Source organism: Neolamprologus multifasciatus, chromosome 3, assembly GCF_963576455.1.
Source record: "Neolamprologus multifasciatus chromosome 3, fNeoMul1.2, whole genome shotgun sequence".
Classification (NCBI taxonomy): domain Eukaryota; kingdom Metazoa; phylum Chordata; class Actinopteri; order Cichliformes; family Cichlidae; genus Neolamprologus; species Neolamprologus multifasciatus.
Genome location: NC_140441.1, coordinates 14,900,265 through 14,917,570, shown reverse-complemented (window position 1 = coordinate 14,917,570; position 17,306 = coordinate 14,900,265). Strand labels below are relative to the sequence as shown.

The window sequence follows — 17,306 nt, the reverse complement described above, 5'->3', positions numbered from 1 at the left end:
ATTATGGTTTGTTTTTAAATGCAATGCCACCTGACAAAATCACGATAAATCTGAGCGAAAGCCAACAGCTGTGCTGTCATTTCATGTACATTTACTCAGAGAGTTAGCTAAAAGCAACAATTTATCTTCACTCAAGCACTTTTTCACATCCAAACAGCAGCTACACTGGTTCATCTGCTCAGCTGGATTTAACTCAACAGACACTGAAAAAGCCAGTCTGGATCAAAGCTAATAGAAAAACCCCAGGAGCATAAAAGCTTGGTGGAATAAAAAGTCTCGGGTGGCACTTTGAAATTTGAAAGACACCTTTTGGGGCCATGTGAGCTTCATATAAACTTGTTCAAAAGGGGTAAAATATTGAAACTTTAATGGAACCTATTCAAAAAGCCATCAGTGAAGGAAACCACTGTGATGTTATGGTATTTCTTTCAAAAATGAATAAAAGGAGATGTTTTTACTCACTTAAACCCTTAAAGCACGTGAGTCTGGTAACCTCACCCTTTAAGCAGATCGCACTTGGGTTGCTCTTGATGGTAAAGCTAACACCAGTGGACTTTAACAAGAACACGAAGCACTAATATTCAAGTATGCAGAAGAGACGGTGCTGTCCATGGTGCTGCACAAAGCACAGAGACATAACACATAACGAGTCTTTAAATTGACTTGCGGAGATTCAAAACATGAGATCTCGGGCTTTACCGCATGAGTGAAGTCAGAGTGATGAACGAGACAAATGAAAGTGACAGGTGCAGTGGCAACTGGCTACAGCGAGCACTGCATTGTTTACAGATTTCTCGCATACTCACCAACGTTCTAATAAATGTGAATTTTCAGTGCCCCAGACAAACTCTCCACCTGCTCCTCATTATCAAAATGGCCAGATTAGTTTTCTGTGAGTCAGCTAATGGATTAATCAACAAATTTTATGCGCTATATGGGAACATATAGTGTAGGGAGAAAATTGCAGTTTAATTACATAACTGGTCTCTTTAGGTTAAAGCTGAATTGATGTACGCATCACAGGATGAGATAAGGTAATCCTAAAGGAGATTTATGTGCATAAATTAACTTGGAAGTTTTTGGTATCAAGGGCCATGTGCGCATTTCTTTTTGCTTTGTGAAGATCTTGGAAACGGCCCAAATCGTAACAGCTCCACGGATGGTAAAAATGATAAGCTTCAATGTTTGGTTTTGGGGTTTTTTTAATTGCTCTAAGCACACCAGTTTATGCATTTGAATACTGCACAGACAAAATACTGTGAGACGAGGTCACCTTCAAATCATTACCGGCACTGGGGAGGCAGCAAAGAGTCACTGTCCACTCCGATAAGAAAGAAGGGGGAACCCACAATTGACTATTCAGAGCGACATAAAAAAGGAGTCATAGGAACCTGGGGTGTTAATAAAAACTTCAGCTAGTACAATTATAATCGCTGAATGCAAATGAATTGAATGTGAACAAAAGCCGAGCTCTAGCAGGGAAGTACGACACAGCCAAGACAGCTTGCAGAGTAATTGCACACAATGGAAGAAGAAACTAAACAGCCCTCCACTCAAGCCTGTAAAAGTTGACACTGTATGTTTTGATCACTCCATTACTCTCTTTTGAACCTTTTTTGTTTTCTTCCCACCTCTATTGACTTGTCTAACAGGCCAACAACAAGGTAAAACCTCCAAAACAGGAAAACGAATTACTGGCTCAACAGTAGCGCTCAGCCCTTCCTCCCTCCTCAGACAATGAGCCACAGCTGGAACAGATGATAAAACTTGGACTCCTCATCGTCATGGTGAGATCAAAGTTGCAGGCTTTCTATTTTTAAATTATTGGACTCTGGCTCTGTTGTTGCTTGCTGCGCACTTGTCTCTCTCTCTCTCTCTCTGCATCTATTTCTATACTGTATGTGCTCACAAAGGTGTGTCCTGTAAAATGGCACGAACGGATGGAAAAACACAGAAAACTAACCTTTCTTTAAAAAAAAAAAAAAAGATATGAAAAGATTGATGAGTCATCATGCTAAACAATGCTCAGGTATTATTGTAGGGTTTTTCTACTAACCATTATGTGAGCATCTCTAACCTTGGGCCTGAAATGAACACACAGAAAGATTATTGACTCCATCGGCGCCTCTTTTTCATTTTGCTCAAAACCAAGGTCCTTTCTACAACTTTGCTTTTAAAGGATAAAACCATAAATCTCACTACTTTCAAAGAAGTACACCACCGTGCAGCCGAAGGACAGAGATGAGACGCCCAATCCTCTAGAATCTCGCTGTACACTGGAAAGTCGGGTTAATGTTTCCTGCGTTTTTGCACAAAACACGCTCTAATTAAAATGCGCATTTCAAGAGGATTTCCCAGAAATTAGCCTGGCAACTCACTTTTATTATCCTTTCGAGCCTAAAATAGCAATATGAAACAGATGTAGTTTATAATTTATGCTCAGCAGTGTCCATCTGGACTTTGCTAAAAATGAGTGTGCAGCCCGTCACGACGGTAGATAATCCCACGGATGCGTAATACGAGGCAAAGATGATGAGAGTTCTCGCAGTGCGGTGTGGAAGAAAAGCAGCACAGCAAGCAGCCATGCAACAACTGGTTTTCATGTGTGAATATACTGAAGGCGCAGAGCGTCATCGGCATGTGCAGCACTGGTGTCCGAATGTCCAAATCCACGGGGAGTAAAGCAGTCTGCTCTCTGCACAGAACATGCTTTGTAACCGATCTTTTGAAGCACGTCCTGATGGAAGATCTCGCCTCCGTGACGCTATTTATAGCTTGGTAATGCATCAGAGGTCGCACCTTCCATCTCAGCAGTAGCAACAACTGCATCGATATACACCGGCTCATCTGACACTGATGATAGCAGGAATCTAATAGTACGGTCGAATGCAGATTCTGACTTTGACTCCAGTCTGCACGGTCTGGTCAAGTATCTCAATTCGGATGTGACACTTTTTATTGTGCTTGATTGTTGACAGCTTTCTGTTACTTATCTCTCATTTCACGATCTCTGCTGTTGTGTTTAGTGGAACAGCATGATGCAGTACACTGTACAACGATATTAACCATTTAATTTCTTTAATGTGACTTCACCACACTCATCCAGAAAAGCCGTGCCTTCCATAAAACCATCATGCACAAAGTGTCGGGTAATCGGATCTGCCTGGGCCAGTATTTTCAAAAGCAGCCTTTCAGCTCATCAGCTGAAACAATGTGAGAGGTCACAGGATAATGTGATAGCAATAGGCCTGGGTGAGCCAGGCAAGGTGATCCAGAGGAGGCAGTCAGGATGATGGCCTCCAGATGACAAAAGACCCTTTTTGGTCCGTGTTCAGCCAGATTAGGTTTTTTAAATAAATGGTAAATGGCCTGTATTTATATAGCGCTTTACTAGTCCCTAAGGACCCCAAAGCGCTTTACATATCCAGTCATCCACCCATTCACACACACATTCACACACTGGTGATGGCAAGCTACATTGTAGCCACAGCCACCCTGGGGCGCACTGACAGAGGCGAGGCTGCCGGACACTGGCGCCACCGGGCCCTCTGACCACCACCAGTAGGCAACGGGTGAAGTGTCTTGCCCAAGGACACAACGACCAAGACTGTCCAAGCCGGGGCTCGAACCGGCAACCTTCCGATTACAAGGCGAGCTCCCAACTCTTGAGCCATGATCGCCAATAGTTACATCAATTCCTTTTTTTTATATTAACTGGGGAGTGTGGTTAGGGTGCCAGCATTGATTGGCTTGGCTTACTGGGCTGTTTTTTCAAACATAGAAAGAAAAAGAAAAGGGGTGGACAAATGATTGCTGTGGTGGGACACATGCCAATCCAACTCTACTACACACGTATCTGCTGTTTTTGCAGTAAAAAATAGCCAAAGTTGAAAGCAGTACTCATTTATCTTGCAGTGGCATGACGATCCAAGCTTGTGAGGCTAAAGACAGACCCACTATTTCTACTGCGACCTCGAACCATGTCTGTACAGTCTGCCCATTAAGGATTCACTGGATGTGTGGGTGACAAGCATTTTGATGGGGTGGAAAATTAATCAAGCACTGGGTGGCCTCCTTTGGCCCCAGTGCAAATACTAAGTGACCCAGCATTTTGCAATCAAACTGTGCACAGGCTTGAGTTGACTCTGTCACATAAAGTCACTTAATTCAGGACCACGTTAAGTAGATTCACTATAAGAAAACAGATGAAAGTTAACAGCAGTGTTACAGTAAAGTGGCCCATCTTTGACCCACAAACCATCATAGCTAAGGGCGCAGATATGCGCAACGCTGAAGTCACCTTTCATCACTATCCTGAGAGGTTTAGCTTAAGGCATACAGCCCATGTCAAAACAACAGTGGCACACACTGAAAGCAAACACATATTCTGCAATACTTTAAGAGACAAAGAACTGACACTATGAAATCAGTATTTCAAAATAATAATTTCTATAACTTTAAAGGATGCCACGAGTCAAACTCCATTTGGAACTGGTTAGAGAATACACATTTTTCCCTGAAAAACCAGTCTCTGACAGATGGCCACTGCCTGGTCTCTGGACTTGTATGACTGGACCGTAAGGCAAAAACAAAATTTATACAACTCTCATGAGCTTTATCTCTAGAGACCACCTTTATTTTTCAAACAACCTGAACTCTAAGGAAAGCTTACTCATTATTTCTTTAAGAATAAGAAATAGTTCTCTTTCTTAAAGGACATTTTAAAGCAATTTTTTGGGTGTTGGCTGCCTTTTAATCTTTTCTCTGTTAAGATGATCCAACACTGCTTCAATAAGGCTGAGGTCCAGGCTATGGGGAGGCCAATCAATGACTTACACTTTCCACTTTGTGTTTTTCCAATCCAGGTATGCTTCTACTGCAGTGGCAGTGTGTTTAGGATCGATGCTATGCTGAAAAATTAAGATATTTCTAATCAGATGCTTTCCAGGTGATATTGCCTAATGGGTCAAAATCTGATGAAGCCCCAACAAATTTGTCAGGTCCTTGCTGGATATTTTTCCTTTTTCCTAAGCACATGAATTTCCGCTATTGTTAATCTGCTGTACATATCTTTTTAGTCCTGCCACGTTGTCTTAAAAAACATTCTTCTGAAAACTGCCAGGTAGAAGGACTGGCCTGAAAATGAGCCAAAGTCTGAATAAAGACTTTGAAAGACACTTCAGAAAGCCTGGAGAGATACTGGTTAGGATTCATCCCATATGAAGAAATTAAATATTTCTTATTATCTATTTTGAAATCCTTACTGCAAAATTTCAACAACAATAATAGCAGTAAATAGCATTCAACTTTAGTGTCATCTCTATCATCTAAACCCCGAAGACACACTGCAATATTAAACAGAAATAAGAAGAATAAAACTCATTAACAGCAGGTAAGGATTATACCGCAGATGTTAATATGGCCTTAAGGTAGCAACCCAACTCTGTGGGCAAGTGTACTTATTGTGAGATTAAGCAACAGCTAAGTACTCAAACAGAAGTACTAGCTACCATCAGGAAATGAAAAGGTAAATGCTTCCTTCCAATATCTACTTGTTTCAAAGTTGTGGACGTGTGGTCTTACAATGTGTGTTACTAAGCTTTTACATCACTTATTCCAATAAATTGTTTAAGCATTGCCTTTTATAACACCAGATGTATTTGAAAGGGATCACTAAAATAAACTGAGCTTCCTTAGCATTAGCACCCATTAGCTTTCCAGGCTATTTTGAAAACTTAGCAAAGTTAGCAACATGCAGTACTGTAAGCTTAGCTGTAAATTTAGCTGATGCTGTCTCTTGTGCAATGATGGAGAGAAAGCAGGAGCTAAAATTACAGCTATGTTAGCAATATAAACTTAAAGGATGAGCATGCTATGTCAAACTGCCATAACTTATCATATCAGTTGCACCTAACTAGCCTGATGTTACCCAAAGAACGTTAATGCTAAATGCTAATGTTCTGCTAGTAGTCACATAAACCTGAAAACATTCTTTAAGATTCATATTTTGGGCGTGAATGCATCCATTCACTTGTGCTAGCAGAGTTCATTTTCCACCTCCAAGTAATTCATTCATTGCCTGGTAAATAAGATTGAACTAAACTTCAAGAGCAGCCAAGATTAGCCTGCTGGAAGGAGTGTGAAACCCTTCATATGTTTTCACTCCCCAAACAACGTGAAGCCTTGAACTTGTTAAAATTCAAAGCTGCTGATCTCCTATTTTACTGCATGTCCAGGTCGGCGTAAGTGCAGACCATTAATAGTTGTGCAAATTGGATTAAGAGATTATAGAAAATTGCACAAACTGATGATAAAACAACTGCACGCATGTAACTTTCAGTAGCCTGTGTGTGGCTGTGACAGTTCTCTTATTGTCATACTAAAAATGTTAAATCTAGGCCCACGGGATTCAAAAGAAGAAGAAGAAGAAGAAGAAGAGAGAAAAAAAAGTTTGACACCTCTGATTTGTCCAGTGATCGAAAAGCCAACAAAGCTCTCGCCGGTTAACTTTCTGCCTGGAAGCTAAAGCATTACTTTCTGTGAAAATACGAGAAACAAAGTCATCTATTTTTATGTTACTGGGACCAGAATAAACAAGACACACAAAAGAAACCCTTTGTGACAGAAACAAACAAAAAAAGAGCGAGAACTGGTACAAGCAGTTATGTAATGTGATGAAAGGTAGCAGTCACAGACGGTACAACACTCACGGATGACTTCTAAATGCAGAACACCAAGCTGGGGGTTCGTGTCAAACTCAGGATCTAATATTTCATGGCACTTACGGCATACATGCAGGATTAAACGGCTAGCTGCCAATTATCTTACCAAGCAACCCTCACATATCACAGCACAACATGTCTCTCCTGTTTAACAGTAACACAAAAGTGACACCCCAATCTCTTAAAGCACCAAATAATCTCAGGGAAGCCCCCCCTTTGTTAAGCCATGTGTTTTACTCAAGGACATGGGACATAACTATACAGCCCAGCATCCCTTCCATTGCAAGACTACACCTTTGAACACATCCACAACAATGAACAGATTTAGGGGCTACTCAGATCATCACAAAAAAGGCACAAAATAAGACTCAGTTTTATTTTGCCTAACATTTTTATGACTCATCGTACCTTCCATCGCTCACGTATGAACTTGAGCATACACACATACACACGCACGCCTGCTCGTATCAATTAATTCTCAAAATAACACTCGTGCCTTGAAATACACACGTCCCGAAAGTGTCAAAGCTTGATTAAACAAGGGTGTTTAGATGATTATGTTCTAATAATATTTGTGCCTTTGCAGTTCTATTAACCCTGTCGACCCAGACTGCAAAACAAAAAGAGGTCAACAGACAGCCTATATAAGTAATTATTTAATAATAATAATAATATTGCCATTTTTCACACATTTTGCTTCCTTCATAAGGGCGGATGCTGAGACGTGCAGCCGTGGTATCGCTGTCCTCAATGTAAGAGAGAGGAAAACGCTCAGTTTGTTGTAAGGAATGCTGAGATGATGGAGGGTTTTAATCGAATCATCTGTCTTGCTCCCATTTTTTTCTCCCTCTGTTAGAAGTTGTTTTAACGACAGACACAACACACGCGCAAGCTTCTCTGAGCCAAAGTTCCCAGAATCCATTGCAATTCAAGGTCAACTGACTCTTTTTCTGGCACTTGGCAAGCGCACTTTTTTTTGTGCATTATATGAAAACAATACAGCGTAAACAGCACACAGGTGCAAAAGGTAACTGCTGACATGAAGTAGGTAAATTTAAACAAAAAAAGAAAAGGACAGATCAGTTTATTTAAGCATTTAATATTTTGAACAGCAGACAGGTGCTACCGACTTCGAGAGTTTTTCCCTCAGCATTGCGTAACCTGCTGTTTAAATAGCACTTATGTACTTAGAATAAATCCCGATTTAGTGAAAGCTTTACAATGCATCCTTCTTCAAATTTCATTTCCATCTCATGTCACAAAGAAATCTAAATTCATCCGGATAATCTCTACACAAGTATCAAATTGCAGTGCGGTGTCTTTTGCCCTCAAGTGTCATTGGTGGGGGGGGTGGGGGGGGGGGGGTGAAAGTGAAATGAAGCAACACAGCGATTTCGACTGTTTTTATCCGGGAAGTATTTGATGTTTAAGCCTTCAAGCGAGGAAGGAAAAGAAAAAAAAGAATTCCACTTAAGAGTAAATGTGAAGACACTCGCACAGGGCTGCCGTACCAATCCTGAAGCCATGTACTTGGCGTGGTTTACCTCATCAAGCTGCGTGCGTTTGTGCGCTTCACGTGACAGTTTGGTTTTTTTATGTGAGAAATCTTTAACTGCAGGAGAAAAAAAAAAAAGAGATTCCTGAGATTTTCCAAAGCATTTGGTTGTCAGACTGGGAAACAATTTGTAGAGCTTAACCCAGAATTACACATTTGATTCTGTTTTATTAATCCCACAGTGGAATACAGTATGCCAACCCTGCACAGCAGCGACGAGTGAATCATACTGATGTACAATCAGTTTAGCAGTTGAAAGTGCTCCATCCTCAACGCCTACAGAGTTTTGATTATTTTTGAAATAATGAGCGTGTGCGATGGAAGACAGTAAAGCATATGTTTGGCATCACCAGTCATATGCTGGAAGATCTAAGAGATAAGTGAGGAGACAATGGTTCTGTTTGAGAGAAAGGCGTTAGATACATATCATTTTAAAGCATGTCTCCGCAGACAATTTAGGTTTGGGTTATCAAAGCAAGTCTGACTTTATTAGAGTAACATCTAAAGCTGCGTGGAATGACTGAAAGGGATGAATGTGCCCATACCAGAGGAGACATCCGAGGTCATTTCTAGCAGCCAAAAATACTAAAACTAACGTCTGCACACCTACTTTAACTTCTTTATTGCTTGAAACTATCATTTCAACTCACCTTGGGTTGTACCTCTACTTCTACCACTTGGTTCTTGTTCATGCAATCTTTGACAAATCCTTCGACATTGCTGTTGAACTTCATGAAGATCACATAGGCGGCGTAGCCCGTGAGCAGCGTGATACTTTCCCACACGGAGATGACGTTATCCAGGAAGAAGATGATGAGCAAGATCAGATCCAGGATATAGAAGGATACGTCACGGAAGAGCGGCCACCACGTCAAGTTGAGGATCTCCTTGGAGAAGATGGCGCACATCCCAATGACAAAGAGGATGTTGAAGACGGCCGAGCCCACGATGGTCCCGATGCCCACATTGCTGTGCGAGATGAAAACGCCAATGATGGAGGTGAAGAGTTCTGGAGCTGATCCTCCCGCCGCCATGAAGGTGGCGCCCGCAACGTCATCGGAAATGGTCAGCTTTTCTGTGATGACTGTCAGCGCCGGGACAAAGAACTCGTCGCACACGATGGCTAACGCGATGAACATGTAGATCATGCCAAACATGTGGAGGACCACTGCTCCTTGGCGCCTCTGGGAGAGGGTAAAAATGTCTGGTGGGTACTCCCCCTGGCTGTCGTTGCTATCTGCTGTAGATTTCATGGCTATTGGCATGTCAGCTGACACGTTGGGGTCTCTCTGGTGTTGGGTAAAAAGTAGGGTCCTGTGTGGGGCCGACTGATGGAGACTCTCCTGGGGGAGCACTGGCTCGCTGACACCTCCTGAGTTCCAGGCAAAGGCACTGTAGGAGACAGCACTTAAGGCCACCAGACTGAAGGCCAACCCCAAGATTCGTGTGGGCCTGAACTTTTTCCTCAGACACCGACGGCCCAGCTGCTTACAGGCAGGACCCAATATGGGTCTTGGCTCTGGAGAATCCATGCAGGGTTGATCTGAACCCATGTCTATGCAGCTTTTGGTGTCCTCTCTCTCAATAGGTGCGCAGAAGAGGGGAGAGTGGCGGAGCAAGTTTCACCGGAGACAACGCATCATGTCGTGTTTGGTTTCAAACGAACTGAATTGACAGTAGATGTTTCCCAGGGTCTGGTTTGCCAAATGATGTCGTCATATTCGCCTCTGATGGACAAAACAAGGAAGAAAAAAAATGAATGCCGAGTGAGGGAAATTGAAGAGGTGATTTTGATATTTTACACAAGGTTTATTTGGTTGGTTATTAGTGGTCCTAAAAATCTAAGATAGAATGATTACAAATTATTAATTTATCATAGTCAAACTAAACACACTAACATTAAACAACCAGTAAATCAGTGTCACTGTGGAAGACTCCACTATAAACCCACTCCCCAAAAATCATCAGGCTATAAGGAGACATGTAGCAAACAAGATCCAAGAATTAGAGCCATGCACTTGCGGCTTACTCTGCTTAAAGCATTTTTAATACAAATGACACGGACACTGTTTTGAACTGTTTCCATCTGAGAGGATGGAGGCAAGCAGTTAAACAAAGATGCATATTAAGGAAAAATACATGCAGAATTCACATGATCTGAAGTCTGAACATTTGCACGCAAATCCACCATGACTTTGTCATTTTTGGCCTCACAGCGGAACACCATAAGCCCCCCTACTATCGAGTGTATTTCTGAATCAACAGCACTCCACGTTTCCAAGTAAACCAATTCAAACCACAAGATATGCGAGCAGAGAGAAAACTTATCTCACTGACAGATGATTGCAGCTGATCCTGATCGAACCCTTTCAATTCTGATTTTATCCAGCTGTTCAACAAAAATCATAATGAGTTTTTAAATGTATTTATCTATTACCTGGGACAATATTAACACAAAAGGCCGACGGTTTACGGACACCACAGGGCTGCAGTCCAAGATTGTAAACATGTAGCCTCCGACGACGCTGCGCAAGTGGAAGCACATCAAAACACGCACGCCGTGTCCTATTTGACTTTTCACTGATGCTGCACGGGTGGTCTGACATACCAGCTCCACTGACAACTCTTTCCCCCCGTCTGCCCTTCATTAATGCATTCGCCCTTTCAGGGGTATCACCACATCAGAAACAGCTCTAAGCATCACCCTCACGAACGTTAAGTTCCCTGCCGCGGCGCATGACGCGTGGACAGGCTGCAGACCGCGTCCTTACCTTTGAAAGAGGCGAGAAAACAGCCGCACGGCACAGCAGCAGTTGCAGCAGGTTGAAATTAGGAAATCGTCTCCGTTGCCCTCTTGCTCTCATTGAGCAAAGTGTGACCGGTCTGAGCTCTCCAGCGACAGAGGAGGAGCTTTAGATTGAGGGGTGGGGTGAGTGTTGGGGAGGTGAAGAATGCGCTCACCTCTCTCCCTCAGAGCAGCAGCAGCAGCAGCAGCATCTCTGCCGTCTGGGATGACAAAGAGAGAAAGAGAAAAAAATCTCCCAGTCGAAACGACCTCTCTAAAGTGGCAGAATATTGGGCTGGGCTGACCACGTGAACCTGGCGGCTTATTATTAAAGCCAGGTAAGCGGCAGACAGCGCATCCGTCCTCCGCTGATCACGCAGTGGGGGCGTTGGTGATGTTTCATTTTGAGGGAGGAGTTGCCGTGGTTACACAGCAAAGGCAGTATTTCCACTGATCCCCCTCCCCCGATGGCGGAACAGGTGGATATGCCTCAGCTTAGAAAATGTGTGTGCATGGCTGGGGTCACCTCAAGGTTACATGCGCGTGATGGATCCATTTCTTAAAGATAACCCTGAAGCCAAACGATGCAGCGCCGCTCATTTTAAAGAGCATGCTCCAGATAGAATTCAGCCTCTCTTTTTTTTAAACCTCCCATTACACCTCTGCTCGGTTTTGGGAAGGTTTGGTTTCTTGCCAAGTGTTTAATGAGATCATTCAGGTCTGCTGTCACATCTTTCTGTTCATCGTGGAAGAGGCTCTGCCCCAGCAGCTTAGCTTGGCTTACCTCAGGATGTAGAAAACAAGAGTAAAACGCAGCTGTTCTGTTTTCTTTCTTTTGCTTGTATGTTTAAACTTACCGCATGATTATTTACTGGACTGATGTGCATTTACTTCCTGGTAGAGCGTGATCAATACATCAGCCCCCAGATTAGCTACTTGATTAGCTATATTATCTTCTATTGGTGGTGGTGGTGGTGTGTGTTGTTTGTTTTTTTTTTGGGGGGGGGGGGTTGACACTGGATAGATGACAGGGAAGAAACACCCTTCATGAGTTTTGATATTGCATATTCTGTCCGCTAGAGGGCGCTTTCTTCTTTTGGCCACAGGACAAAACACAAACAACCAGCTCATCCCTGCAGTCGGAGAAAAGGTAAAAGAGTTATCCACTTAAATAATTACATTTAGCAATTTTTAGAGAAACTTGTTTATGTTTCATGTGTCTAAGAGGAGAAAAAATGGCGAATGTTTCACCAAAATCGATATCAGTCTTAAAAATCCCATATGAGCAATTGTCTACTTCCTGCAGTTTCACTAATTCGTTTTCCCCTTCACATTTACTTGGCAAAGAGTTGAACAATATATTATGGATTAATCTGCACACTTAAGCCAGTTACCTTAACACCTCTTTCAATCATCACGTTTAACTACCTTTATAAAAGAAAAATAATTTCACATTCTTTAAATAGGGAATGTTTCTTTCGTGTCTTTTGGGACTTGTCTCTGTCTCACACACACATACATGTTTTATTCATTACTGCTTTTCATTTTTCATACTTAATTATTACAATTATATTGCATAAGCAAAATGCCAAAAGAGTCACATGCTTATAAACGTGTTTTATCCACCCACATTAGAAACTCCTTACCTGGTTTAAATATGCTTCCTTGTCATCTCTTCAGGCAGGGTTGTAATGTTTCCAGCCCACCTGGAGGCAATGCAAACAGAAACTGAGTATAGCAGATTTAACTCACCTGAAACCTTGGCTGATTGTGACCTACACCCGTTTTCACGCCTTGGCGCATGTGATTAGGTAGAGGATCATCAGGGGGTCCTTTGTCCCTCTGTGGGGGGACACTCCCACAGGGTTTAAATCTGGGACTCCCCACCATTTGACCTTAGAACTGAAGAAGCTTCTCAAATGAGAGGTGAAACGTCTTCAAGCAACTTAATGAAGTGCAGACGCTTTTCTTTGCAAGCTCCTTAGAGTACGATGACCTGGATGACTGACAACCTTCACAGACGACTTCCAGTGATCGAGAGGCGAATGATTGCAAGATGACCTGAAAGAGGACAGTGGCCAACTTTAAATCAAATATGGTCATTTTTTATGACAAAATCATGAAAATAAACCTGTGAAAACTTTAAAGATCACATGAGCTTTATTCGAGAGTGGCAAGTAGAGTATGTAGCCCTCCACACTGAAAGGAGCCAGTTGAGATGCTTCAGGCATCTGATTAGGATGGCTCCTGGATGCCTTCTAGGTGAGATGTTTCAGGTATCCCCAGCTGGGAGGAGACTTGGACGAGATCCAGGACATGCTGGGTGGAACATCTTTCTCTGCTGCTTATATCAGTCTGCTTTGGTGTCCCCACAGACAAGCGGATGAGCTGGAGGAGGTGGCCTGGGAGAGGGAAGTCCAGGCATCTCCTCAGACTGCTGCTCTGCAGGCCGGACCCAGATAAATAGCTGAAAATGAATGGATGGATGGATGAGCGTCATATTCCAGTTTGCTTCATTTTTGAATATGTCAGCCCATGCCACCTCTTCATCTCACAAAACCCTGCAGTCCCCCGGGGTAGCCATGTTTCCCCCTCATGTCAAATAAGTCCCCAGCTACTTAGTAGCCTGTGGGACAATTCCTGTTGGACTGACACAGACAAATAATCTTTATGCAGTGTGACAAAGTATGTGTGACACTAATGGTCTGGTGCTGTATGACAAATCACGATTCACTGACCTCATTGATTTCCCCCTCTGCTAACCTCTCTTGTACCCTGTGGCTGTTTCTTGTTACCTAACAGGAAACATGGAGAGATTTAACTTACATCACATTATTGATAGCATGATCTTTTGTGACCAGTAACCATTATGGTTTTTGGTAAGGACTTTATTTGCAAAGTGAGCAGCTCTTGTACTGGTTGTTTTGTAAATCTACAAATTTATTAATAATGCAAAAACCTGTGGAGTTCCCCTATAGCCTGGGTCCAGGTAGGTGTGAAGGTAAATCAATAAACCTGATCTAAGTATTGATTTAGTGACGCCAAATGGCCAATAGCTGAGCCGTTTTCATGCTTCCACACCAGCAGCACACCCTGGACTGGACAGAAACATGTTGGTTTCTCTCTCATGGATGGACATGCATGAAATGTCTCAGGAAATATCTTACATTTGCTGAAGAAGCACCGACTTGGTTTTTCAAAATTAAGTGATCAGAATTTGGTGGTCGAACGTCAAAATGACTTTGTCCTGCAGTCTCTTGAAAAACACACTTCTCTGTTCGATTTGGCCACACTTTAATTTGTGAACGCCGGTGGGAAAACATGAGCCTATTTTCATTCACACTTGCAGTCCTGCTGCATATGCAGTAGAGCAGCATCACAGGTAGACACATGATGGTGCAAGTTATAAGTGAAATTAGCCCCTAACCATTATTGGAAAGTTAAACAGTGATAAATATTACATATTGCATTTATACAGTACGAATGTGAACATTGTCTGAAATATAGAGATATTGGATATCTTTAGTTTTAAAAACTCGCCCAACCAAAATTCAGTATCAGTCGGGCTCTACTTAAGCTATAATTGAGCCAGTGTGAGATCATGGCTGCAAACTTACAAACCAAACATAAATACAGTTCATGCTCTGCATATTTGATACAGATCTGGACGGACAAGTATGTTCCTGGTTACTAGATCATACAGCTCTGAACAGGATTTTTAAATGCTTTTGACTTCTTCAGGGTTGTCTCCAACACAACCATGTTGTCTGTAAGCGTGTTTTTCAATTCGTCCATATTTATGCCTATCAGATGAGATCCCATCCAAGCTGTCAGCTCTTTTTCAACAATAGTCCCACAGGACACACGCAAGCCTCTCTTCTACACCCCCAGCACCGAGCGCTCACAATCTGGCTCCGTGTCTAGGATAAAAGTGATGACTGGTCACGGGTCATTTGGGTTGCGGTACAGAGGAAGGGTGATGGTGGCAGTTGTTTTGATATGTCTGAAATAGGTACTGTGACAAAAACAAATGACCCCTCCCCTCCACACCAGGCCCACCCAACCTACCCTCACTTTGGCCTGACAGCTAAATCCAAGCCTTTGTGTCCCACATTGTTGTAAGGATTTGTGGGCATTGGGGCACGGAGGGGCGGATAGATAGGGTGATGATAACCAAGCAAGTTTTTTCTGGTGAAGAGGGAAGTACAACTGACTAAAGCAAAGTACTGAGTTAGAGCTATTAAACAAGCTTTTTGCTCTTATAGCTGAGGAAAGAAGTGAAATTGGAGTCTCAAGATAAGATTTTTCTAAAAGACTTTCTCTGGATTAGATGTCGAAAGCCCCAAATTAATAACCCCACCCATCACAACCACAAGTGTCTACAAAGAGGCTTGGACAGTCCACCTGCTCCTTAGGAAAAGGTGGAAATGAGATGCTCAGGAAGTGGCAAAAATGGCAGCGTAAATATATTCAAAGCTCAGCATAAAACCAAGATTGTTCCAAGATAATGTGGGCGGGACCAATTTGTCTTAAAATGAAGGGGGGGGGTATTCATTTTAGCACAAGTAGTGCAAAAGGGATTAACGAAACGATAATCCACAAGCAGGTTTGATCGCCGGGTGCTGGGCTGATTAGATGCAAGCACACATTGTGAAAGTGAAATCCTGCTTTCATGGTATATGTTAGCGCACGGTGCAGTCCAAAACTTTTCAAACCGGTTTGTAATTTTTGATTTCTGTATTTTCTTTTGTTTATTTATTTTTTTAAACTACTCGTTGTACTAGGGTGGGGTGAAGGTGTTACATCATTAACGTGCTGATGTTTGCTAGTACAGCTGAAGTTGTGTGTGTCACTGCACTCAAACAAAACTTTCTTTGCCCTCATAAGGATAAAGCAATAGTCTTAAGTAAAGTGCAACTGAAATATATTAAATCAGAAGGTTGATTTATCCAAATAATTATTCATTAAGGAAAATATGACTGGTATAATTGAATGTATACCAATCAAGTAAATGTCATTTGACCAGATTCCAATAACTTTAATGTTTTACATTGTACTTGTGTTGAAAAATCACCTGAAAATTTACATTTAGTCAAATTGCAGTCAGCACTTTCTGCATTTTTATGAGTGTAGATTATGAGCTATTTGGAAATAAACCACAATACTGAGCAAACTGAAATCTGTTCAAATTTTTGAGACCGTAAAGCAAAACTCATTAAAGTGTATTCTGAGGGAAACACGTGCAATCTTCCCAGTATTGCTGAAACATTTCAATGAAACCTAAAGAAGTCAGCTTCCTACTGACCTTAAAATTTCCAAAGTCACTGGACATGGTGCTTTCAATTCAATTTTATTTATATAGTACCCAATCAAAATAACAGTCATCTCAAAGCGCTTTGTATTGTAGGGTAAAAATAATAGAGAAAACCCCAACAATCAAACAAACCCTTAGGAGCAAGCACTTGGCAACAGTGGGAAGGAAGAACACCTTTTTCCCAGGAAGAAACCTTCAGCAGAACCAGGAAGTGGCAGCCATCTACCATGACCAGTTTGGGGTGAGGGGAGGAAGACGGGACAGAGGTATACTGGGGAAGAGAGCCAGACCACCCTGCTGCGTGCAACTTTTAATTATAAAATTGAAACTTTTTTAAATTAAAAACAAAACATGACCTGAACCACAGTGAAACGGCAGTTTTGTATTTTTGACCTGGTTGATCTTAACAGTATTTTTATATAAATGTTCAGTACTTTGAATTTAACTTTAGTGTGTCCTCCAGAGTGTGTTATGGTCAAGATAGTCTGGAAAGTGACAGAGATGCTTCAAAAAGCTGAATTTCCTACGTGTGCCTTTTATGTCATTACCCTAAAGGTTCAGAGGAAACTTCAAAAAGCAAAGAATTAAAGTAAGAAATACTATCATGAATGGATTTCTGTGCCGGGGTCATGAAGTCACCTGAAGCAAATCCAATCAATCTTTGCCTTTTGTGACTTTACTGTATTTAATAATGGCGGAGCAATGCTAAAGCAGAACAAGCAAGAAAAAAAATCATATCGATTTGCTCTCTTCATCCCTCATGTCACATTTCTAAAAGCAGGAAGGACAGCACGTGCGGGGTGTCCTTGTGACCTTTGGTAGTGCAACATGCCTTTCAATATTTCATGTCTTTTTTTTTTATCCATGGATGTTTGATGAGTAAATAACAACCTGACAGTGCAGCAAATATTCTTTGGCTGTTATCTGCTA

The 17,306-nt window shown here is 42.0% G+C and overlaps 1 protein-coding gene across 7 annotated transcripts in view; it reads right to left on the bottom strand.

Moving 5' to 3' along the window:
* The window catches only part of LOC146521761 (sodium/potassium/calcium exchanger 2-like), a 52,844-nt gene extending 41,556 nt beyond the window's left edge, over positions 1 to 11,288 (bottom strand). For 2 of the 7 annotated variants that reach the window (XM_085154866.1, XM_085154867.1), the window contains exons 1-2: positions 11,049 to 11,286; positions 8,929 to 10,004 (exon numbers count right to left, since the gene is read on the bottom strand). In XM_085154866.1, the coding sequence (XP_085010992.1) occupies positions 8,929 to 9,830 (902 nt within the window). In that variant the 5' untranslated portion in view covers positions 9,831 to 10,004; positions 11,049 to 11,286. Of the gene's footprint in view, positions 1 to 8,927; positions 10,005 to 10,714; positions 10,833 to 11,048 lie in introns of those variants that run through there. The other 5 variants (XM_085154864.1, XM_085154862.1, XM_085154865.1 and 2 more) reach the window with 5 other exon arrangements.
* Positions 11,289 to 17,306: the final 6,018 nt, after the last annotated feature.